The following is a 25,948-nucleotide window of genomic DNA, read 5'->3' as shown; positions in this document are numbered from 1 at the left end:
GGGCTACTATTATGGAATCTATATGAAATATTTGAGTGATTCCAGGTGTCTTCCAAGTATCAGCCTAGCCTCATGATGTTCTCCAAACTAATTATAGCACATGTCATATCACTTTAATTCATCCTGAAGTATAGTAAAATCTTTTTGGAGAAAAATGTTCACCATGTGTTTCAGAATACAATAGATAAACTTTTATTCAATGCACAAGGTTAGTATGAACTCTACAGAGAAATTTTCGGGCGTATGTGGGAGGTGTTATTAACGTGCTTTGACATCAGAAACCTACGATCTCCATTGTCTAATTACGGAGTCATTTGATAAGAGTGTAACTCATGTATTCTCTTTTGGATTGCGATGAATTAACACTATTAACAAAAACAGGTGACTCAGGCGTTCTTATGTTCAGACGTCTGTAGTGGCGTGGCCAGAGGAGAAAGCAACCAACTGATTAAAAACATTTAAGATCAATGCAACTCTCAGGTGACATTCACACGATCCCACTGCAGTACTATTGGGGACATAGTGAATTTTCTGTTCTGTTGTTCTAGAGAGGTTTTTGTAGAAAGCAGGTGCTCAAAGTGTTGACTTACATGGCCATGACAAGAAACGATGGACTATCAGATATGTTCCAACAAGGCATGTTTTTGCTTTAGTCTAGAGATGTTTTTGTAGAAAGCAGGTGCTCAAAGTGTTGACTTACATGGCCATGACAAGAAACGATGGACTATCAGATATGTTCCAACAAGGCATGTTTTTGCTTTAGTCGTTCACCGGCTACAACCAGTTCTTTAGCCGTTTTCACTGGATTTATGTAAATGATCCTTCAGCCTTTTATCTTGTGACTGGATTGCCTGTGTAACTATCAGTACACTTATGCCCAGGCAATGTACAAATTGACACTCAAGTATGGATGATACCGTTCGTCAATGCCTGTTAACGGTGGTGTGACATAGGGATACGAATTATTAACGTCTCATGATCTACAAAAACTGTAAGGGGAAATAATTTGTTGATGCCTTCTTCCGTCTGATAACGAGACCACAAGTTCTGTATATCATACCACCCCTCAATAAACTGTGAAGGTTTGTCACTAGAATAGGCATACACTATGTAGGAAGGTAATGGCTCGGTTGATACATTCAATACCACTGGTAATTGCTTAAAACTAAAATGACATTACCTGTGAAGAAAAGGACAAGCGTTACTAATACTTTTGTAAGGCGTATTTCTATTACTCACCGTTGATTAATCTTAATTGTATTGCAAGTAGTAAAGAAAAATCTCGTCAAAATACATTAAAGGTATTTACTAGTTTTAGTTTGTCATAAGAACATTGGGAGAACATGTCAGATACGAAATACAGCTAAAATTCTGTCAGATGAATACACATAGGGAATACAGATCACACACATTTCTTCGTGTACTTTAGTAACAAAACATAATTGGGAGAACTTGTCAGATACGAAATAGAGCTAAATTTCTGTCACATAAATACATTTAGGGAATAACATCACACACGTTTCTTTGTTTAGTTTAGTAACAAAACATTCGGATATGTTTGTGAATAACTGTTCTTCGTTGATGGCTTAAGTGTCAACTATACGACAATTAGTCCTTACAATATATCTTTATATCTTTCAGATGTAAGAACAAATGGTACCAAGAACTTTAAATGTGCTCATAAAATTCCTTTACTAACGAAGACTGGCGAGACGTATTTCAAGTAGGACAATGAATACCGATTCCAGGATGACATAACGACAGCTTCGTCAAACTTTTTTGGATCGTTCATCGCTTCTGCGTAGTCCGCGCCGTGTTTCTCGGAAGTGACGATGATTCCACTTACGGCGCTAAAGAAAACGCCGATTACTAAGCAGTGGTCCGGTTACTGATGAACACTGTAATGCCACCAAACAGTCAGTAATTAGGTAAATTTATAGAGATTAGCGTGGTTCTCACAAGTAAAGGGCACATAGTCTATCTTGTTATTTTCCTGTTTGCTTTATTGCTAGATTTCAAATTATTCTATGGTAAATTATTAATACCAGAAGGCGAAAGGTGGTTTAAAATGAAGGGCCGTGCTAGAACACTGAACAGCATGTAGACCCTCTACAGGTAAGCAGAGGGTAATGGAAGTAGTTGTAGTCGAGTGAAAAGGCGGTCGTACGTAGGGAGTTTTCAGCAGTGGAAGACAGACATACGTATCAATTCAGGATGAAGAAAGACAGAATATGCCACTGGTGCCAACTAGCAGTAAGTGTACTCAAAGTCACTTGTCATGAAATCTGAAAATTATTTCGTCATTCACCACTGAAGTAACATGACTAGCGTGTAATTCAGACGGAAACTAAACATATCCTACACTAGCAGAATACAGGGTGTTCTGCAGCGATAATCGCCCACCGACGCTGCAGTAGGCCCGCTGAAAGATCTTGTTTGTACTCGAAGAAATCGCCATGTTGTTATAATCATCCTCTAACATTAGAAGAGGGAGCTTTCAGTGTGGTTCCACCTCTATCCTCTTACTCATTTTTTTTTCGAAGAGACTGTCACAACAAATTTCACTACAATAAGGAATTTCAAGAGACAGGATCCATGTTAGACAAGAAAAGGTCTAGATAACCAACGCATTCAACTGAAGATAAATCATTGGTTAACAGATGAAATATTTCAGCTGATCGACGTAAGGAGGAAGTACAGAAAGACTCAGGGAAATTCAGGAACACAGAAACACATGTTGTTGTGGATTGGCAAGACAGCCAACCCACTATGAGAGGAAGCCGAAAGGCACGCGTTTTAGCTCACGCAGGCTGGCGTGAGGTCTGGAACAGGTCAAGGAAATGAGACTAACAAAAAACGTACGTAGCTGCTGGAATACTTAACTTTAATCCATAATTGGTGAACATCGCTCTTGACGGTACATGTTTTACAGCATCAATAGTAACTGGTAATGGCACCTTGCTAGGTCGTAGCAAATGACGTAGCTGAAGGCTATGCTAACTATCGTCTCGGCAATTGAGAGCGTAATTTCTCAGTGAACCATCGCTAGCAAAGTCGGCTGTACAACTGGGGCGAGTGCTGGGAAGTCTCTCTAGACCTGCCGTGTGGCGGCGCTCGGTGTGCAATCACTGATAGTGGCGACACTCGGGTCCGACGTATACTACCGGACCGCGGCCGATTTAAAGGCTACCACCTAGCAAGTGTGGTGTCTGGCGGTGACACCACACATGTCACTTAGGAATGAAATAAAATGGCCACATGAAAAGGAAATGATTGTCGAAAGAACTCATTCATTATATGGAAAATTCAAAAAAAAAAATCGTTGAAGTAAAAAGCAAGAATGGTAACGTTAACGCCGCGCGGGATCAGCCGATCGGTCTCAGGCGCTGCAGTCGTGGACTGTGCGGCTGGTCACGGCGGAGGTTCGAGTCCTCCCTCGCGCATGGGTGTGTGTGTTTGTCCTTAGGGTAATTTAGGTTAAGTAGTGTGTAAGTTTAGGGACTGATGACCTTAGCAGTTAAGTCCCATAAGACTTCACACACATTTGAACATTTTTTGGTAACGTTAATAACAGTGCAATGGGAGTGCCACTGTCAAATTCAGAAGAGATCTGACAGATGGTATGAGTGCATTGAATGCTTCTACTATGAGTTGGCTGCTAGTCTCTCTTGGTTATGATAATTCTGCTTACCTGCACTCCTATTTTATTTTTCTTTATTGGACCAACTACTGCATTACCTATATTTTATTTCGTATTTATAACGTTGTATACATCTGACTAAAAATTCTGTTCATCCTGCCACCAAACTTCACTAATCCCCATTGTATGCAACTTCAAGCTATCCATTTTCTTTTAGGGGATCTAACATTTCACACTCCGACCCGTAGAATGTCAGTATTGTTTCTCCTGACTGTAGAAATAGGTACCGCTTTGGAGAGATAATGCACATTCCACTACAGGAAATGAAACAGTTCAGGTTGCCGCATGAACGTGATATCGTCGGATGAATAAGAAGTACGCTGTCATCACATTTCATTGCGATCATATCTTGGGTTGACCAGAGATGGAACACTTCTTTTCCAATTCAGGTGCAAGCATTGGGCTTTTCACTTGAGGCTATATCCCGCATATAACAGAAAAAAACTCGTGTCGACAAAACACGCACCTTCTTGCGGCAGCTGTAGATGACACGGATCGGCAGTAACTATAACGGAGCAAGAAGCTGTAACAGAGCAGCACTGTATCCGAATTGCAGTTGTGTTAGAAAAGTGTCACGTGGCTTAAGAAGCGAAATAAGCACGATGAAGTCAAAAGCAGTGGTCCTCAAACCAATCTAACACATATCATCCGGAACCACGAACTAGCTATAGGGACAAATAGCTGAAACCTTGTATCAGCAAATCTGATATACCAGTTGACACTGGAGCTGCAACATGGCTGTTAAACGCTCCAAATATTGAAAATGTTTGTCAAAACTGTCTAGTTGTGTTTTACGTTGGTACATGCCTACAGCCATCTTCGATTGCTTGGAAAACATGTGGCAAAAAATACTGCTGGAGAACACCTCACCTTTCACTCAGATACTGATGAATCAGAATCTTCTTCAAAAGCTGGAAGAACTGAATCTACTTGGGTAACTGTACCCATGTGCCGGCGGGATTGGCCGAGCGGTTCTAGGCGCTTCAGTCCGGAACCGCGCTGCTACTACGGTCGCAGGTTCGAATCCTGCCTCAGGCATGGATGTGTGTGATGTCCAAAGGTTAGTTAGGTTTAGTTAGTTCTAAGTCTAGGGCCCGATGACTTCAGATGTTAGGTCCCATAGTGCTTAGACCATTTGAACCATTTTTGTACCCATTTGGGGAAATGTCACTTCTACGAGGTTCTGCAGACGACATGTATTTTCTGCACAACATCAAGCAAAATATTTTATGACTTACACAAAATAAGATTAGTAGGATGAATAGTGATACTGCTGAAAAAGAAAAGTTCAGTCTTACCTGAAAATCAACCAGGCAGACTTCTGAAACTTCTCCATTCACATATTTAAACATCATGTTGTTCTTCCAGCAGTCACCGTGAGTCAAAACTGAAAGATTTGTTTGCGTCTTGATCTGCTCCATTCTTTCATATGCAACGTCGAGAAAGCATTCAGCCAATACCCTGTATCTTTCCGAATATTGCTCGTAGCCAGAACATTTGTCTAACTCGTTTGCTAGTGCTTTGAATGATATTTTGGCTCCAGGTGCCAAATGCTGCAGAAAGTTTTCCTCTGTGAACATGTGTACACAGAACTTCTCCTTGTAGCGGGGCTGTTTAGTGAGCAGGTAGGCTGAAGCGGCGTGCAGCCGAGCGTATGCTCGCAGCGTCACTGCACAGGGTTTCAAGTCTAGCGGTTGGCCAGCCTGAGCCAGCCTGAAGCCAGTAGGTGAGAGGTCCTCCAGCACGATGTAAGTCGCGGGCTCCCGGCCCCATTGGTAGCAACTGGCTCCCAGTGGCCGGAACTCTTCACCCTCCAGCACAGCCAACTGCTCATGGATCTTTGGCATGACATCGAACAACATTTCTGCTTCGACCTTGAAAACATCGCATTTTTCTGTCAGATCCTTCAGCTGACCAGACTCAAGAACTGTTTTCACTATCAGGGTTTTCTTCTGAATCTTCTCATTGCCTTCATAGCTCAGGAACACAGTGAGTCTGAACTTGAGACTTCCATAGCCAAGTCCTTCAGCATTTGCGTACTCGACATTCATCGAGTCAACGGTAATTTCCTTTCGTTCTGCTTTCTTCAAAACAGATTCTATGAAATCGTGATTTAACCATGAAGGTGGCGGAACTCGCGTATCAGTTGATAATTCCATGTTGTTAATTGTCTCAGATCCATATCTGTGGACAGAATGAATCACCTCATTGTAAGATACATGAGCAAGAGGCACTGGACCCAGAGGTATGCATAATGAAAATGGGGCAGTGAATGACACATACTATCTTCTGTAATCATCTGCTCTCTCTCTCTCTCTCTCTCTCTCTCTCTATCTATCTCTCGTCACGACGCACACACACACACACACACATACAAGCACACACTCACACACACAGACATCTACACAAAACACATCATCCCCTATGCACATCATGTATGTGAGTTCCGAGAAGTCCTCGTACCCCCTTCACGTTATGCATTTAGGAAAATGTGTACTTGTTTTATTGTATCTGTGCATTAAAGCTAGAAAAAGGCATTTTTGTTAGTATTGTTTTGACAGACTGTTATAGTCATTCTGTTTTGAAGTCATGGCAATTAGTGATGTGATGAGTCAGCATTAACTGGACACAGAAACAGCTGTTGTGTTCACTCCATAAAGCAATATTGTAATGGGAATCGAAATGTGCATAGTACGTTATTTTAACACCAGTTATAAGATGAGTGAATTCTTTACATTAATGAGAGAGAATGTTCAGTTGAAGGGCTATAATAATTTATTCATGTGATAATAATTGCATAATACTTGTTCCCAAGAGAGCAGCTGAACCTCAAGGACAGCTTTCAACATTCCATAACATTTGCGAACGCACTGTTATTAGTTGATGTTTGCCAACGAAATATCTGACAACGAGATGGAGCAGCGAGTTGAAACCGGCGTTGTTTGTTGGCACTGTTTCCAAGTACAGTGCCTCGGGTATGTCTATTAGTCTCTGAAGAGTTCAAGATATATGAAAGTTCATAAAGGAGGAAACTAATTCCTTTTTTGTCTGTGGAAAATGCCCATTAAATGTAAAAGTAGGAAAAGAACCCACCTCATTTTCCGATTTTCGTCGGGATATCGCGATGATACCTTTTTGGACTAAGGTACGCGAATGGAAATTCCTGTTTGGACTTCTGTGTGTACAGTAGGACAGAGCTGCAGCACACTTGCCCTTAATGTGTCTCAGTTCCTTATGCACAATTTGAAGACTCCTGGTTTTGGTATGGTTCAGCAGTGTTTTCAGCACCATTGAAATGGGCACCACGAGGCCTGGACATTACGACGTCAGAATAACGAGAATACGAACGTCCCATGTGCCTCGACGTCAGTAGAATACTAACGGACATTTACGTGACAGAATTAAGGATATCTTTCGAAATGTAACATATGATATACTGCACAAGATGTCAAGGGAGACAGTAAACACAGCGCTATCAAAAATTATCTGCGAAGGCCTGCATCAATAAAAGTATAGATATCAAACGCGTTTGAGCATCCATGTCACACATGGCACCATCGCCATATTCCTTGAATTGTAATACATTTCATATTTGATGAATACAAAAATCATGTACTGTAAATGTATTAACATAGTTTATTGCGCTGAACATACATCAGGCACAAACCTGTGCAAAAATAATAAGGAACCTTTGCAACAGGCGAGTGAACACTGCAAAAGTTGTAGATATATGTTTGGGGAAACAATGCGTATGTCAAATATGTTAAGGGTGTTCTCAGCACTGTAGCTGTGAAGAAACGATGCACAGTGAAAGCACGTCTCAATACGTGAAACGTTTTACATTTTAACTTTTATAACAGGTACGTAACTGAGATAAAGTTAATAATATTTATATTACGATAACTTTTCCTGTTTCTTAAGTGGAACCGAAAACGCTATGGTGAGGATAGGACTCTTGTAAGCGAGAGTAGGAAAACACAAAATTATTTTGAGGTGTGGTGTTACTGGCGCATCAGTTCCTCTTTTTTTTTATATAGTCCTTTTGTGACTGGTTTAGTGCGCAGTGCGACCCGACAAGAATTCATCTCCTGCGCCGACCTCTTCGTCTCACAGTAGCACTTGCAGACTTAAATTATCTGCTGGATACGTTCCAGTTTCTGCCTGTCCACAGCTCGTGGTCTAGTGGCTAGCGGTGCTACCTCGATCAAGAAGTCCCGAGTTCGATTGCCGGCCGGGTTGGGGATATTCTCTGCCCGAGGTCTGGGTGTTTGTGTTGTCCTTATCGTTTTCTCATCATCTTCATCATTTGTGACAGTGACTAGACTGGAATGTGAAAAAATGGACTGTGTAAAAATTGAGACTTAACGAGCGCTGATGACCTCTCAGTTGAGAGCCCCACAAATCAAACATCATCACATCAGTGTCTGCCATCCTCTACAGCTTTTCGCGTTCGTAGCTCACTCTAGCAACACGGAATCTATTCCGTGGTGTCTTACCAGATGTCGTACTATCCTGCCCCTTCCTCTTGTCAGTATTTTCGATAAATTCCTTTCCTTTGTGGTGTTACGGCTATGTAGGCGAAATAATCGTCCGCCTTTGTTTGCGAAGCTGTGCGGCCCCTGGGCAGATAGAACTAGGCGAGCCACGTGCATTGATAAGGGACAGGATGTGGCAAAAATCCCGAAGCTGAGCAGGCATTTGGACGGCTGTTACTCGAATGTCCTTTGTGCAGGAGATGCTCCAGGAAATGGCAGGGTGTCCACAAACCTTAAAGATGACTAAGTTACAGTTCTTTGAAATTCGACTATAACTCAAAGTCACATATTTTCGCGTTCTGAATACATCTCCGATCTTCGAAAAATAAGGCACATCCAAAGACACAACAATATCTCAACATCTATAAAACCATAGAAGATAATATTTAACATTTACACAATGTTTCTTAGAATTAACAACTTTTAATGGTTTAGTGCTATTTCACGAACGGTATTTCAGATGATAGCATTGAACTATAGTTACCATCCCTGAAAGCTACGTATCTGTATCTATTTCATTTATTGATTTACAACGTGTTTTTACATCTTTTTCATTTCGCAAATGTTTGTCAGAGCATCATACACTCCACATTTACACAGAAAAAGAATGCAGTATGAATTCCTCATAATTTGTTGTACTTGTGGTTTTATTTCATGAATAGTTTATTGGTTTGCCAGTAACTTCATTCAAATGTTTATTCCGAGTGCTATTAAAAATTACGCTAATTTAAATGAGGTCAATCGTAAGTGTTAGCAGACACCGCCGTTATAAAAGAACTCCAGAAGGCTTTTCTGACAAGGAGGCCTAAGTAATTGTTTAAACTATATTGTACGACAATGCGTTGTCATTTAACGCCACTGCACTTGCACAAGAATGCTAGCTTATTTATTTATGAACCTTCTATTACGTTTATTTATTGTAAAATCTCTGAATGTATGCGAATGTTTATAATATTGTTTTATTTGAATAGAGCTATAATATATTAGTTTAATGCGGAGAAGTGGTCAAGTGAGTCAAATCACATCTGTAGAGGTTGAGAACGACATGTTGCTGGTGGGCACGACCTTCAGCTAATGAGAGTTGGACAGTGGCGGAACACTGCTGGAGTCAAGTGGAGACCTGGACTTTCTGAGTGAGGTGCTCGAGGGAGCGATTCTGTGCACTTTATGTCGAGTTCTGGATGGGAGCAAACCCGCCTCTGGTAACGAGTGGTATTCGATTGTGGAGGTGATTGATTCTGGGCGGTGAACGGCAGCTAACCTACTTTGGCTTCTGAAGGGACTTAAGATTTCGAGAGGTTTTTAATGTGCTCCAGAGTAGAACTCTAGCTTTTGCTGCTTGATTCACGCAACTGAGAAGGGACACATTGTGAGTTACTATTCTTTGTATAGCGTATGTTAATTTGTGACTAATCATGTTGAACTCAGAACTGTTTCGAGCTGGTGAATATTTGTTGTGCTGTGATCGCGAAATGGACTTAGCTTCCGCATATATTTGATGACGTTTTAGTTTGGGGATTTTGCTACTATTCTCGTAACGTTGTCAACGTAACTTTACTGCACTTCATAAGGCTGGCAGCCTGCCTGGCTGTGTCTTTCTATTGGGCCTGGGGCCCCAGAGCTTTGTAAACAAATTAACATTATCTTATACCGATTCTAGGCGGCCGATTATTTCGCCTAGATAAGCGTAACGTTACACGGCTCGATTCAATGTGTCACATTAGCTGGTTAATTTGGAACTTTTTGTCGCACCAAATTTGAGATACGTAGGTAACATAATAAATACATACATAAGACAATAAACAGAATAGCCTATTTACTTGTTAGGACAATAGCGTTAGTACCTTTGTCGGGGTGTACGAAACAACATGTACGTCCTATAATACGTCACAACATTTTATCATCGTACATTTTCTAAATCTAACACAAATTATAAAAATTGCGGAGTATTATTTAAATGCTCAAATAAACACTTAAATTTAAATAAATTCTCGAGTCAGTTCGTTCTTTTCGAAAAAATTTTTGCGCTTTTCCGCTCATTTGGTAGTACCTTTTGCTTTGACCACAGTGTACAACGTCACTAGCACAAACACAGCATGAGGTATGTTTCCTGACTTCGGAGTTCAGATCGTTCGCAGTTCATCCGCCACTGAAGAAATTCATGACGCCCTTGGCCAAGTACTGCGCCGAACAGGCGTCAAACCGTAGTCACTGTCAGTGCTGGAGGACGATAGCTGTCGAAATACGACGGTGGTTTAGTTACCAATAACAGTATGATTTCCCGAATTCCCATAGATCAGGCACTAAACGCACTCCCCAGTGGAATCGATACATTCATAAGCAGCATAGAAAAAAAGAAGGAAAAACTGGTTTACAACTTAGATGGAAAAAGGTGGCTCTGAGCACTATGGGATTTAACTTCTGAGGTCATCAATCCCCTAGAACTTAGAACTACTTAAACCTAACTAACCTAAGAACATCACACACATCCATGCCCGAGGCAGTATTCGAACCTGCGACAGTAGGCGTCGCGCGGTTCCGGACTGTAGCGCCTAGAACCGCTGCGCCACACTGGCCGACTTACAACGTAGATAAAACATTTGTTTCAGCTCGACATTTCAAACACTTTGTCCTAGTTCACAGAAGAAAATAAGTCTTTGGTACTATGAAATTTGTTCGACACCATAAAACAACAAACAATTTACTATTTTTTTACGATTTTACCCAGTCTAATAAGAAATTTTAAAACCATTATTAACTTATGCAGAATTCATTTACTTAACTTCCCTTTCAACGAACCAATAACTGGACGCTACTTTTATTAATATACTATTTGCAAATGAAAACATTCATCCGCTGAATTACTCTAGTAAACATATCACAAAGTTGTCCTCATGAATGAAAGTACATAAATATATTCAAATTCTTTCCAGTCTAATGAATAGTATAGAGTTATTAAACTAAATATACCCCCAAAACTTTGCTTGTACTTTCCACGTAACTACATGTTCTGTTCCCACATTTACCCAAAACTTTATGAGGTCTGATGACCTCCACGAACAGATACTTTTACTAACAATAATTACAAATAAATTACATATGTCACATGAAAAATTCACCGGAAACACTCCAAGAAATTCATTTACATAACCCTCGAAATTTCACACCCAAACCTTACGTACAGTACACATTGTATTCCAATCTTTCGCAACTAATTACTGTCTGCCGACCTCTGCACACCAAGATTTGTGCGGCCAACACTTACTCTTTTTTTGCAACAAATTGCACGTCCATATTTTATTACATACATCTCAAATTCAAGAACTTACCCCTCACACAAAACAAAAATACCCCCAAAATTCCTACATACTACATTTATACACACTCCAGTCTTCATTCACAAGGTGCAAGTCTGCAACCGTTGCCTGTTATAACACTGTGAGATTTTTCCGAATCTCACTCTTTTACGTTTTTTGAATTCTCAAATTCGAACCCTCTCTCCTTGTTCACCAACGGATTCTTGCGTCTGCGGATAAAATTTGTTAGTACCACCGGAAAACCGTTTTTAGATTCGAGAAATATACACTGTCTTTTTTCATCAACATCGTTTATTTCACTAAGCGGCTGCCCATGTTTAATTTCATCTCTCTCTAAGCAAAGTTCCCTCAAAAGATCATTTTCAGTATCTCTTCCTTCATCTTCCATATTCCTGGTACCCATTATAATTTCAGGACAACCATCAGTTTCACTATCCATGGATAGATTTTCCTGATGTTCCTCCAACTCATCCGTAGGATTTGAAGCATTCTCAAAATCCTTAGTTTCATCGTGCTCGCAAACACCAAATATACTGTCCTCTTCCTCTGAGGTATCTATACCAGTAACAAGTTTGTTTGTGTGGCCATCCTCCGCAGCTAGCATACAAATACTTGCTTTGTAAATAAAACTGCCTTTTCCTGCTGCTTGTTACTTTATTTTTCCCACACGCGTTTCGCCTTCTCCTGTTCTAAGGCATCATTAGTGGGATCTATAACGATACAGTTTTGTTAGTTATAGATTATCAAACAGTTCACTTCGCGATTTTTTGTAAAAAAAAATTACTTACGATTTGATGATCTGCGTTATTTTCAAAACAAGTGACTATATCAGTACCTGTAACATTTTCACGATTAACTATACAACTTCAAACTTCGTACCCCTTACACAAAACCTCACTTATTTCCGCCGAATCACAGGTAACTCGATTGACATCTGTATATTACTCATAAGATTTGTTACTTAAAACATACATTAGACCCCTCGATACTTTATACAAATCACCACCAATAACTTCGTCAACCTCATCCGATACACCACTCAAATTGCCGTTACTGAATTGCACCACATCAGAATTCAAAGTACACTCGAATCCCGCCAAATTCGGATCTATAACTGTCTACGTAACATTTTCTCCCCTCTCAAATTTGTCCGACACTTTGCAGTCTAATCAACTTCTACACGCATTTCTTTCACATTCATCCCTTCACATCCTCTCATAACTCATGCTTTCATCAAGAGCCATTGATTCACTTTTATCGACAGAAATAAATGCACAAACTCCTCTCTCTTAGATATCTAAATCAGTAGCCTCAGTTTTCACAACTTCGGCGTCTAAAACATCACTTTTGCTTCCCTTTAATAATAAATCGCCCACTTCCGCCGATACATAATAAAATTCATCATCAGCTGACGAGACTATTGCTACCCCGTCTTCACAGATACCTTTATATACATCCGTCGAAGCACCACAAAATTCATCTCCAGCAGACGTGATTACAGCTTCGCTGCCTTCGCGTATCTTCCAATATATTGCCGTCGATACAAAATCATCTACATTACTTTCACCTATATTTCTATAGTTGTTATTATTGACCATTACCTCATTCTAATCCATCGTACATTCCACCTCCACAAATTCAGATACACCTCTGCCTCTTCTTTAATCACAGACCTTTCAACAAACATACATTCATTCCATCATTCACTTCCCACTATCAGGACAAATTTTTCAGTCCTATATCCTCGTTATCAAATTTCTTAACATATTTTACAACCTTTCCTGCGTTTTCTCTACGGTTGTGCTGCTTAAAATTATTCCCCATGTTATTCTCACTTGTTATAACATCCATTTCCAACATTCGTGGCTTCCTTGCCGAATTTTCTACACCCACAGAGATTTTATAATAACAAGTCCTTTACAAGGCCGATTTATTTTTCCATCGCCGAACCTGAGATGTAGCGATCTCTAATTCCCGCGCTCGTATTATGTTGTTTCTGGTCTTTTTATTTCCGTTATGACACTTACAGTTTTCCGTTTCGCCTTTGAAAATTATTATTACGTTGATAATTATTTGTATTGCGATCATTAAAATTATTGTCGATATTACTGCTGTTCCCGTACTGGAACACATTTCCTTGTCTACTGTTCCCATTATGTAGCTTGAATTTCAACGTCGTGTCTTGAGCGTCGAAATCTTAGTTAACACTCCCAGCGGACGATTTATATGCGTCAGCTTAGCCAGCTCATCCACAAAAAAATCCCGAATGGACCCACATGCGTATTTGAAGCTTGGCCCGTTTACGAACTTATTCTGAAGTCGCGTTTGATTCGCTTCATCCCAGAATTTGTTCAGGAAACCGCTCTCAAATATTGCAGCGTTGGTAAAATTGCCTAATGTGACATTCCTGTCACAAAACTCGCTCTACAAGCAGCAAGAAAATCAACTGGATTTTATTTTCCGTCATTTGCAAAACGTTTTGTCGTTGCGGAATCCTATAGATCATCTACTGTAGCAGCAGCCTGATTCGCTGCTACTGAAGTTTTTAATTCTTTCCTCATGTCTTTAAACTGCTATTCATGCTGCACAACTTCTTTATTTAATCTTAGTTCGAAATGTTCTCATTTCTTAAGCACCTCTTTGTCACACTACCACTCTACCCTTAAAAATGATAACAGAGTTAGTGGTTACTTCCTCAAGTGCATTTTGCCTCAGCACACAATCCCTAATATCGCCATCCAGTGCGAAATGTATCTTTTTCAACTTGTCTCTGAAATATTTTTCTACTGTGTCGACTGTTGTGTTAACCAGGAGCACTTATTGAGAAATTTTGCATGCATCTGCCCTTATTGCTTTAATTTTGAATCTATCGTCCCTTCCATGTCGTATTTAATTTTCCTCACCTTAGCTTTTACTGTTTCTACTACAATTTTCTCTACCGAACCTATCTCTGCTTTTATTGCACCTATGCCTCTACCAAATACTGCCATTTTAGAGTTCAAATTTCTCAGAATGTTCCTTAACGATGCCACAGAATCTTTCGCAGTTACATCTCATTTCTCTGATTTAATACTATCTACTCCACTAATATCATCCCTATCGAGGTACGTATCACCACGTTCAGATTTTGGACTACCTGGCCCACTAACGTTATGTTAACCACACAATCTGGTGATTGGTTGATAATTGGAACCTTCATTACTGACTGTAACCCTGCTGGTTCACACCTACTGAGGCTATCGGCGGCAGTAATTATCTTATGGGTCATGCCGTTGTACTGCTGCTGCCCGATGTGTCGATGCTGATGACTCGAAGTCGTCTCCGGTTGTTCACGCTGTGATGGTCTCAGCTTCTGCTAGCCGCTACAGACTCGAACTCAGCACGCCTCTGCGTAGCCTTCCGCTTTTGTTACCGATTCTCACACACGTAACTGTTGCAAAAGCTTGTGCTGTGAGCCCCCATGCAAACTGCCTATCATGCAACAGATTTGGGACCTGGGTCACAGAATAACCTTATAATTACAGGTGCACTTCTAAAGGGATTAGATCCATATCCCGGATGGACACCCACGTAAGTTAGCCTGTAGTTGGGGTCTGGCGCCAACTGCCTATGTAAGCTAATTACTGATGGTCACCTTCCATTGTCACTCGGAGTGCACCTCACATGTGCACAGTGATCTGGACTGACAACTAACCCCCAGCACAACTCTGGGTCAGCTGGATAACTTATCACAACAAGTATGATTAATTTAATTTGCCTACTGCCTACCTATCGAATTGATTGTCCCCTGCAAAAAGAAGACGGCAGGTGGAAAGTGTATGCAGATTGGAGAAATGCTATAATTCATTAATAAACAATGATTTACTGTCTCAGTGACCTTTTCCCATAAATTGCGAATTAAGTTGGTTATGATTCAAATATTTACTAGAAAGAGAATTTATTCAGTGATACCTTGTGACAGCAATATTTCCAGCTGTGCGCGATTGAGATTATGTGTGCTCGGTATGGTGCCTCACACGTACAGTATCAATTCGAAAGGTCAGTTTGCAAGTGACATCGATAGCGCAGTGATCTAACGCTCCTCTACGGTTTGTTCTTATTACAAGGTGCTCCTACTGAAGTCTGCAGCATTGCGTGAGCTACACGGCGGCAGGTTGGCATCGCAATGGAAATGTCTACAAGACGGCGCAGCGTATATTACCATTTTCAGACGGAGCTACGTCCTGCGGTGTGGTTGGCGACGTGAATTGCTGCGTGCTGCCGGTTCTGTAGATGACGCCTGCTGATTCGTGGGATGACTTTACCGAAAACTGTCCACAGATGCGTGCAAACAAAACTGAGAACTCAAACCCTTATGCAAAGTGCACAAGAATACCAAAAATGACAGTCTCCTGCCACGTCCACCATAGATCTCCTCCAAATGTTACCTCCACTGCACAACGAGCAGCTTCTCTGTTTTTTCAAGAGATGAGCCAATCGTTGCTCTGTAACAAATTGTCTTCCAATAGAAGATGTTCCCACCTTTCGTGCTAGTGGCCCGATTCTAGTGCTGAAGTGTAAGACAAAATAGCCAATCCCGACGTGAGCCAGAAGCGGGCGCGGGACGCTTTTCTGCATCGTTCTGCCGGCCGGAGCGGCCGTGCGGTTCTAGGCGCTACAGTCTGGAACCGAGCGACCGCTACGGTCGCAGGTTCGACTCCTGCCTCGGGCATGGATGTGTGTGATGTCCTTAGGTTAGTTAGGTTTAATTAGTTCTAAATTCTAGGCGACTGATGACCTCAGAAATTAAGTCGCATAGTGCTCAGAGCCATTTGAACCATTTTTTGCATCGTTCTGCGCGACCCGTGGCTCCACTATAGGCGGCAGCTTGGCGAGCGTGTGGCCGACTTTCTATTACAGTACCTTGCCTACTCAGGCATCGTTCATCGTCCCACCTTCAACGCAAGCCGTGTTTTCAAAGCGTCTGTAGTGTGAATGGAAAGCTGTTTTGCGAGGCGCTAAGATTATCGGCGTTGGAGCCTTCACAGGGAACCGCCGGTGGGTGGGGGAGTTCACAGCCCCCTCGCCACACGACCGACACTTGGGTTCCGGAATCCATTGTCGGGCCAGGAGGTGGCTATAGATGCCTCACATGCAGGTTCGGAGCCTCCGTTCACTGCTATTACACTATCAGACTGACCGGTTGGCGTTATGCAAATCAAAGTTCGATATGCAAAGAGACTTCCTCATCAATAAATATGGAAGGTGGACCGGACTCTATCGCTTCCCCACAGTTTGTAAAGGAAACAGAAGGCCTGCCATCTTTCACCCAATTGCGATAATACCTAGCTGTTACCGCTGAGTAGTTGCACTTCCCTAACAGCATGCCATAGGAGCAACCCAGCTGCATGTTTAACTGAGGTTACGCATACTTTTGGTACTGGGGCAATGCACGACTCTGTTTGAAAAGAGCAGCTCGATGTAATCATAGAATCGAGACACGCACGTATGCTTTCACGCCCCGCAGCTAATTCGCTGCAAATGATAACCTGCAGCTGTGATCATACAATCAAATAGTCTGTGCATTGGCTAGAATTGCGAGTTAATATAATACACTGAAAAATAAGATAAAAAATCAACAAATAATTTAATGAAAAGGGTTCTGTTCCGACGTCTGTAGTTGATGAAGGTGACAGACGATTTTGTTGAGTAAAGTGCATTCGAGATAGGACATCTCACATGAACGGGAAGTGGCCCTACGATATTCAGTTAAAATACAGGTTGAATAGAAGCAGCGAAAGGCCACATCCCTGTCGTACACCTTTTTCAATTCGAGCACTTCGTTCATGGTGACCCATTGTCATTAGTCCCTCTTGGCTCTTGTACATATGGTCTATTACCCGTCTTTCCCTATAGCTTACCCCCATTTTTCCCAGAATTTCAAACATCTTACACCATTTGACATTGTCAAACTTTTTTCAGGTTGAAAAATCCTATGAACATGGATTTATTTTTCTTTAGGTTTGCTTTCATACTCAATCTCATCATCGAACTGTCTCTCTGGTACCTTTACCTTACCAAAAGCCAAACTGATCGTCATCTAATACATCCCCAATTTTCTTTAGCAGTATTTTGTATCTTATTACTGTCAGCAACTGGGAAGCTAGAGTTGCTATGCTCATTGTGCGATAATGCTTGCATTTCCCAGTTCTTACAATTTTAGGAACTGTGTAATTTGTTTTTCCGAAAGTCTGACGGTGTATCACCAGACTCAAATATTCCTAACACCAACGTGAATAGTCGTTTTGTTGCTACTTTCCCCAATTATTTTAGAAATTCTGATGCAATGGTATCTATCCCTTCTGCCTTATTTGATCTTAAGTCGTCAAAAAGACTTGACTACGAAGAACATCATTAATGACCTATGAAATAAATTTACATAATTTCGTTCAAAAATTTCAACCATCGAAATCAGTAAAACTTAATCGGTGTAGTATGCTTCACAATTCATCTTGATAAAGTTGAGTTATCTAGTATTATCAGTGCAAAGTAACTCAGATTCAGCGCTCACTCTATTCTTCTCTTTGTCTGAAGCTTATTAAATAAACCGCAAACAGTAATATCTACAATCTCATCGATTTGCACTGTTTAAGAAAAGAAAAAGATGCTAATGTTGACTCAACGTTAGTTTCTCTCATTATCGAATCACAACAAGCTTTGGTATTTGGTATTTGGTGTCGAACTCATAGACTCTTACTGTGACGTAACACGCGGCCTGCTCCAGAGGCATAGGTTGATTCACGAGACAACTGATCAACAGGCACTATGACTGAATAATACGCATGCTGAAGTAGACAACTGTACATGTATAACAGTGCTTTGATGTTATACCAGTATCCGACACGAAATTCTGTGTTCCGTTACTGATGAGCTGATGGTAAACAATTAATAATAATTCTGATACTTCCTATATCTCTAATGTTCAAGTCTTTTATGTTTAAAAAGTCATCCCCCGATACTTAAAAGATTCGAGCTCCCATGTACAAAACAGCTTCGAACGTCTGATTAGTTTCCAAATGACTTAATGTTTTAAACATTTGGCATTAATAAAGCATGGGAGAAAACATTTGCCATTAATAATGCAAGGGAGAAAAATGTTTGAAAGTATGCATTAAGTTTGTTAGAAGTTGCTATTTGCTCTTATTCTCATGAACCGTACGAATATGGTCTGGGAAGACAAACACACAGTTTCTAACTATAATACTTGTCCTGAGTGAAACCGTGAAACTGAAGACGATGTATAAGGATCTCTCGAATGGAAGGAACAACCTAATGAGTACAGAATCGGATTGGCAGTAAACCGAAGAAAGACGAAAGTGGTGAGAAGTAGCAGAAATGAGATCACCGGAACTGGGAATCACGAGTATTCTGCTACGTAAACGGCAAACTAACCCACGAAGGAAGGAGGAAGGAGGACATAAAAAGCAGTATACCATAGCATTAAGGGCATTCATGGCCAATGGAAGTGTATAATATCTAACGTTGGCCTTAATTACAGAGATACATTTCTGAGACTGTACGTTTGGAGATCAGCATTGCACAGTAGTGAAACATGGACTGTGGGAGCACAAGAGAATCGAAACATTTGAGATGTGGTGGTACGTAAGCAGGTAGAAAAGTAGGGGGACTGAAAAGGTAGAGAATAAAGAGGTCCTCCGCATAATCGGTAAGGAAGCGAATAAATGGAAAGCACTGAAATGGAGAAGAGACGGAATGATGGGAAATGTGTTAAGACATCAACGAATAACGTCCATGGTGTAAGAGGAAGCTGGAGGGATAAAAACTATGCAGCAGGGTAGAGATCGGAATATACCCAGTACATAATTGAGGACATAGGCTGCATGAGCTGCTACGAGCTGAAATGGCTGGTACAGGTGAGGAACGCGTGGTGGAATGCATCAAACCAGCCAGAATACTGACGACTCAAAAAATAAAAAAAATAAAAGGGAGGGTGGAGGGAAGTATCATGGTCGTGCCATTTGAACACATGTAATTTCAACGTTGGTACTGAGGACAACCGATCTGCTGTGATCAAATGTGCGCAGTCCAGACTGGCTCTGAGCACTATGGCTCTAAGCACCATGGGACTTAACTTCTGAGGTCATCAGTCCCCTAGAACTTAGAACTACTTAAGCTCAAATAACCTAAGCACATCCCACACATCCATGTCCGAGGCAGGATTCGAAGCTGGACCGTAGCGGTCGCGCGGTTCCAGACTGTAGCGCCTAGAACTGCTCGGCCACACACGGCCGGCAGTCCAGACTGGTCTCACCACGTAATGCAGTGCACGTTATTTCGAGTTAGTCGGCGTTGAGCAGTTTGACGTATTAGGTACCTGGGACTGTGAGTGTGTACAGGCAGGCAGCGCTGAGCAGGAAGCGGCTGAAAGTTATTTGCATCGGAAGAGCTACCCGATAATTCACCTGTCATTCAGTTGAGGAGAAGTATTGCATAATATTGGAATTGGTATTTAGAGGGAATTCCATATTCTACATCTATGTCTAAATCTACGTGATTGCTCTGCTATTCCCAATAAAGTGCCTGGCAGAGGGTTCAATGAACCACCTTCATGCTGTCTCTGTACCATTCCACTCTCGAACGGCACGCGGGGAAAACGAGCACTTAAATTTTTCCTGCCGCGCGGGATTAGCCGAGCGGTCTCAGGCGCTGCAGTCATGGACTGTGCGGCTGGTCCTAGCGGAGGTTCGAGTCCTCCCTCGGGCATGGGTGTCTGTGTTTGTCCTTAGGATAACTTAGGTTAAATAGTGTGTAAGCTTAGGGACTGATAACGTTAGCAGTTAAGTCCCATAAGATTTCACACACATTTGAACATTTTTTTGAAATTTTCCGTGCGAGCCCTGATTTCTCTTATTTTATCGTGATGATCATTTCTCTCTATGCAGGTGGGTGCCAACAGAATATTTTCACAATCGGAGAAGAAAACTGGTGACTGAAATTTCATGAGAAGATCTCGTCGCAACGGAAAACGCCTTTGATTTAATAACTGCCACTCCAGTTCACGTATCATGTCTGTGACACTGTCTCCCCTATTTCGCGATAATATAAAACGAGCTGCCCTTCTTTGTACTTTTTCGATGTCATCCGTCAGACCCACGTGATGCGTATCCCACACCACACAGCAGTACTCTAGAATAGGGCGGACAAGCGTAGTGTAAGCAGTCTCTCTGGTAGACCTGTTGCACCTGCTAAGTTTTCTGCCAATGAATCGCAGTCTTTGGTTTGCTCTACCCACAATAGTATCTATGTGATCGTTCCAATTTAGGTTATTTGTAATTCTAATCCCTAAGTATTTAGTTGAATTTACATCCCTCAGATATTATATTATAGCTTGAGAGTAGGCTATGGTACTTTTTTAACTGATTACTATAAGCACGTTAATGGTAGTACGGATTTTTAACTTATTTCTGCCTATGTAAAATGTCTGTGAGGTGTCACTGTTGTATAATAGGGTCGGTTTTGTAAATGTATGGTAAGCCACACTGCAGAACGACAAATTACGTCATCAGACCTCTTATTTCACTCTTTGCAGGTTCTGTGGCATTGTCAGTCTATGGTGGAGTAAACGTATTTGCGATTTTGTTTCTTTATCACATTATAAAGATAAGAACTGTCCATTATCAGCATGCAGAACTGTTTATTGCACCAGAATATCTTCATAAATATGATAGATTTTAGCAGTGTGCAATACATATATTGGTGCACGTTTACACATGCTTCGATGCACCCAGATGCATGTCGATACAGCTGCTAGTCGATTACACTTTACTGTTAACAGACACCGTACAGGTCTTCTCGTTCAGTAAGCCACACATGTACGTCACTGCAAATGCACAATAATACACGAACGTTACTATATTTATACACACTTACATCCTACAGTTGTTGAGAACGGTTGTTAATACATGAAGCACACCGTACCATGTACCAAAAAGCGCGTGCTGCAATAGTTATACAAGGTGCTTAAAAAAAGCGTCACATACTCCTGCATGATACACCATTGATGAAATCTAGAAGAAAAGTTCGTATAATGATGTGTACGGAAACTAAAACGAGATATGGGCCAAACTGTTCTCTTATTCCAATCTGTCTGTTTCGTAGATCTAGATACCATAAGCAGTATTGTATGTGGTCACCAGGCATCCTGAGTTTCATCCTTCAGCCCTTCTTCGTAGCATATCACTCATTCTTTCAAATGTACTTGGCTCCATTCGGATTATATCACACGCAATGGTCAGACGTTCCTGTAACGTCTGCACATTTTCGACGGGATCATTCACCATTTCCTTTAGGTGTCCCTACATCCAGGAAACCGACGAAAGCAGGCACGGCCAACGGGGAGGCCACGCTACCAGTTGTGATGAGGTACCCCCGCACGATCCACACATTTGGAATGGTGTTCAGTGGAGCTTAACGTGCAAGCGTAACGTTCTTCATCGTTGCCGGTAAATAATCGCGCAGAAATCGGTGATACGCAGAACCTGTGTATCTGTTCGGTAATGTTTATGGTCCTATGAGTCTTTCACCGATATTGACAGCTAAGCGACGATTATGCCTCGTTTCTATAACCGCCCGACGATTTGGATCTGCCCATATTGCCCACTTGCTATACTTTCTCTTGTGAATGCTGCCTTATCTGCAAATAAAACGCAGGCTGTAAACTGTGGATCTTCGGCAATCTGTTGCAGAAGTCGTTAGAATAACTATAATCGGAATGAGATTTTTACTCTGCAGCGGATTGTGCGCTGATATGAAACTTCCTGGCAGATTAAAACTTTGTGCCGGACTGATACTCGAACTCGGGACCTTTGCCTCTCACGGGCAAGTGCTCTACCAACTGAGCTACCCAGGCAGGAGTGCAGGAGAGCTTCTGGCGGGAGTCGTGCTTGGGTAGCTCAGTATGTAGAGCACTTGCCCGCGTAAGGCAAAGTTCCGGTACACAGTTTTAATCTACCAGGAAGTTTCAACTGTAATCGGGCATGGTGGTCTACCTGTCGAAGAACTTGCACATGTTTCACATGGTAGGGAATAGAGCAACTGTTCGTGCGCAGAAGACCAGACAAGGGTGTGTCTAACAGTTACGGCAGCTTCAGTTCTTCGCATACTTCTTACAGCGTCCCTTCTACACTCCACAACACCTGTTCCCCCATCTCCGGCGTCCACATTGTGCGAGGCTTGTCAAAGCCTGTTGTCCTTGCTCGAATACTGTAGTGTCTCTAAGTCGTTGGAGTAGCCTGCCGAACATCCTTACAGTTGCAACAGCGTGCTGCGGATGTACGGCATACATTTCAGGGCCCTGACGATTACTGCCATGAGTCAATCCATAAAAAAATACCATGCCTGCCATTTCCCTCGTGAAGTAAAAGGCCACCATGGCGCTGCTTACTGTACAGTTTCTTCTCACTGCACAGAATCACTAATCTCGTTCAGCTAACTTGATGCATAGACAGCACACTCTCAGCTGACTGATAGAGTTGATTGTTGCACTGCTGAGACTCATGACAGCGCCACCATCAGTGCCCTGGAAATAACAACTATTCGAACATGTGAAATGAACCGCTACATGAAGACGATCTATACCACAAAATGCTAAACATTACTTGCCAAAAGTCGGCCCATATCTCAACTGCGATTTTTTTCCAAGCTTATGGTTGCAGTAATCTTCTACTACCTCATGTTGGAATATTTGACACTTGTTAAACACCTTGATTATTGCAAATCTACATATACTTATTACTTGATTTTGAAACAAAATAAAATTGCAAGTGTCAAATGGTGAAAAGCACACTAAGCAGTGATACTGGCACTTATCACATTTCAGTCCCAAAACCTATTTCCCGGCGTGACATAACTAGAAACATCTTTGAAAAATAATCTAGTATTAAATGTATCTGAATCTCATTTATGTAAAGCTACGAACATCTCAAATCTATAAAACCATTCGTTTTTCCACTGGGAATTGTCAACAATTTCTCAAATAAAGGTTTTAATCTAGATACTGCTCTCGTCAATGACTATGTCAAAGATGTATCACTTAAATAGGAATATAATGTTTAGTAAAATAAGTTTCTATTTTTTGCACCCTGAGTTCTACAGGTCTGTTGCTCTAGAGGGAGAAAGTGGAGTTCTGACGAACTGATAAAGCACGTTCTGCTTAATAAGCGGCGTTCGTCATGTTTCCAGCCGGATCTGGACTGAGAGCGGAAATGATAGGGAACTGTGGAGGGGATGAGGTTCGCGTAAGCGTGGAGGCAGAGAGCTGCAATGTTGTGAAACGTGATGTTGCAAATAACTTAGGTACAGTTGGCTTTGATATATCGCCCTGTACGTTGAAATAGAAGAGGAGAATAAAAAATGTTGTACGCGATTCTGATCAATCGTCTGCATGAGAGAAATCTTTTTCTACTATGTTGAGTCAGCTGCTACTGCGGAAGCCGATTGTCTAACGACAAGAAATGAACTCGTGTTTCACTTTCCAACAATGGAAATGTAAGTACAACAGCTGTCTATAAGTTCTGTCGATATAAATACACTCCATACCTCGTAATAATCAATGGAATGTGTGCACTGTGTGTAACTGATATCTTCCAAACAAACAAAAAGTTTCAACCCATGATCCTTTAAGACCAAGAGCTGTTGTTCCTTACATTGTTCGAGAGTCTGCATCACAATACCATCGTCACTGCTATGTGAGTGTGTCCAGAAAATCAGGCTGCGAATTTTACGTGATTCAGCGTCTCTAACCTTCAACGTGAACATATCGAAGTCGTCTTCATGAAGTACTTCAGAATGCTGTATAGTTGGCCCACTCTGAAGGAGAGACATTGGCTTTTGGTTCATATACAAACTACTCGTGTCTGCTAATGTCAATGTATTGATCTTTTCTGCCACATGTCATTAAACTTTGCCATAATTAATTCCATTAGACTACATTGGCAATTGCACAGAGGCAAACGCAGAACTATTTGTCATATTCGGGTGCAAATTCACATCTGTTGTTAAGGAAGTTATTTTAATTAACGAGCTACTGGAGTTCGGCATGAGTGTGGCTTATACATCACGGAGTATTTTGATTTTCAGGCCAGGGCAGAATTTCTACTTACCTCGTGTGTGGCGTCAAAATGGTGGCGTAGTGAATTCCTATGAGCAGCGGAGGCTCGCAGGGGTGAATGGGACTGGCATCCTACCTGTCAGCCACTGTTATGGGATCATCAGACTGAATACAACACTGTCACAGTCGTACTGGCCGGAGAATCCAGAGGCAGCATTCCCAACACAACATTAGAGCTATCTCAATAACATCTTGAAAGCAAATCTGTTCCTATCCCCAGTCCAGATCATAAAACCTAATAAAGGCATGTTTTGGCAGAACAGATGTTACAGCACGTGCAGCGCGCCGACAGTGGCGCACCTAACAACAGTAACGTACACAAGAATTCCATCACGTCTTCCTTTCAGACAATTCCCAGTCATGTGTACAGCATTATGACGGACGTATCCACTTGCAGAGGCTCTAAGTAGATTGAAGTTTCCATGTGGACTTCATCATCGTCAGAGAAGTCTAGCATCTGGTGTTATGGTATGGGTGATGTCGGGAGCACAGCCCGATAACCTCACTGTAGCTGTGCCCTATCTTCAAAACATTCATCATATTTTTTTCAGCCACTTTACGCAAGACTTCATCTTGCCTTGATGCAGTGCGTGTTTGAGTGTTGCCCTGGCCAGCATGTTCTCCAGATCTCTCAGCCTCTGAAAACATCTCGTCATCTGTCGCCGAGACACTGGCACGCCAATACTCACCAGCCAGCCAGCCACTATGAGCAATGAAATCTGGTACGGAGCTGCCGCTGCATGGAATGACATACCTACATCCTTCCTTCTAAGAGAGACTGAATCGGTGATCAGACTGGTTAAAGCCTTTGATGCTGCCAAAGTTAGCAGCTGGAGGTGTACTGGTCTTCGTATGCTATTTATCTCCATATCACCAACAAATTTAATCATGTTAAAGTTAAAGCAATTACAGCCATCGGTAGCAAAAATTAAGTCTTTTGACCTGGTTTCGGCACTTCTATGAGTGTTTTCATCAGAAATTAAACATTGAAATTGGCCTATAACAAAAGTACAAAAATTATGGGATTTTTTTAATAAATGTATAAGTACTGACTAACAGGACAAGAAAGAAACAGTACTTAGCTGTCCCGTATAAAATAAATATCAAGCGATAAAGCTTTAGTCACAAAATTATGTGTGAGCAGTGGCTCGCCTTCCATATGTTTTTTATATAACTTAGTGACTAAAGCTTTATCGCTTGATATTTATTTTATGCGTGACATGTAAGT

At 41.5% G+C, this 25,948-nt stretch overlaps 1 protein-coding gene across 1 annotated transcript in view; it reads right to left on the bottom strand.

Moving 5' to 3' along the window:
* Positions 1-1,165: 1,165 nt before the first annotated feature.
* The window catches only part of LOC126456126 (uncharacterized), a 72,743-nt gene continuing 47,960 nt past the window's right edge, over positions 1,166-25,948 (bottom strand). The window contains exons 3-4 of the mRNA XM_050091880.1: positions 4,999-5,884; positions 1,166-1,180 (exon numbers count right to left, since the gene is read on the bottom strand). Coding sequence (XP_049947837.1) covers positions 1,166-1,180; positions 4,999-5,884 — 901 coding nt within the window. The remainder of the gene's footprint in view (positions 1,181-4,998; positions 5,885-25,948) is intronic.

The sequence above is a fragment of the Schistocerca serialis genome, chromosome 2 (assembly GCF_023864345.2).
Source record: "Schistocerca serialis cubense isolate TAMUIC-IGC-003099 chromosome 2, iqSchSeri2.2, whole genome shotgun sequence".
Lineage (NCBI taxonomy): Eukaryota > Metazoa > Arthropoda > Insecta > Orthoptera > Acrididae > Schistocerca > Schistocerca serialis.
The sequence above is the reverse complement of the archived record's forward strand: the minus strand, read 5'-3'. Positions and strand labels throughout refer to the sequence as shown.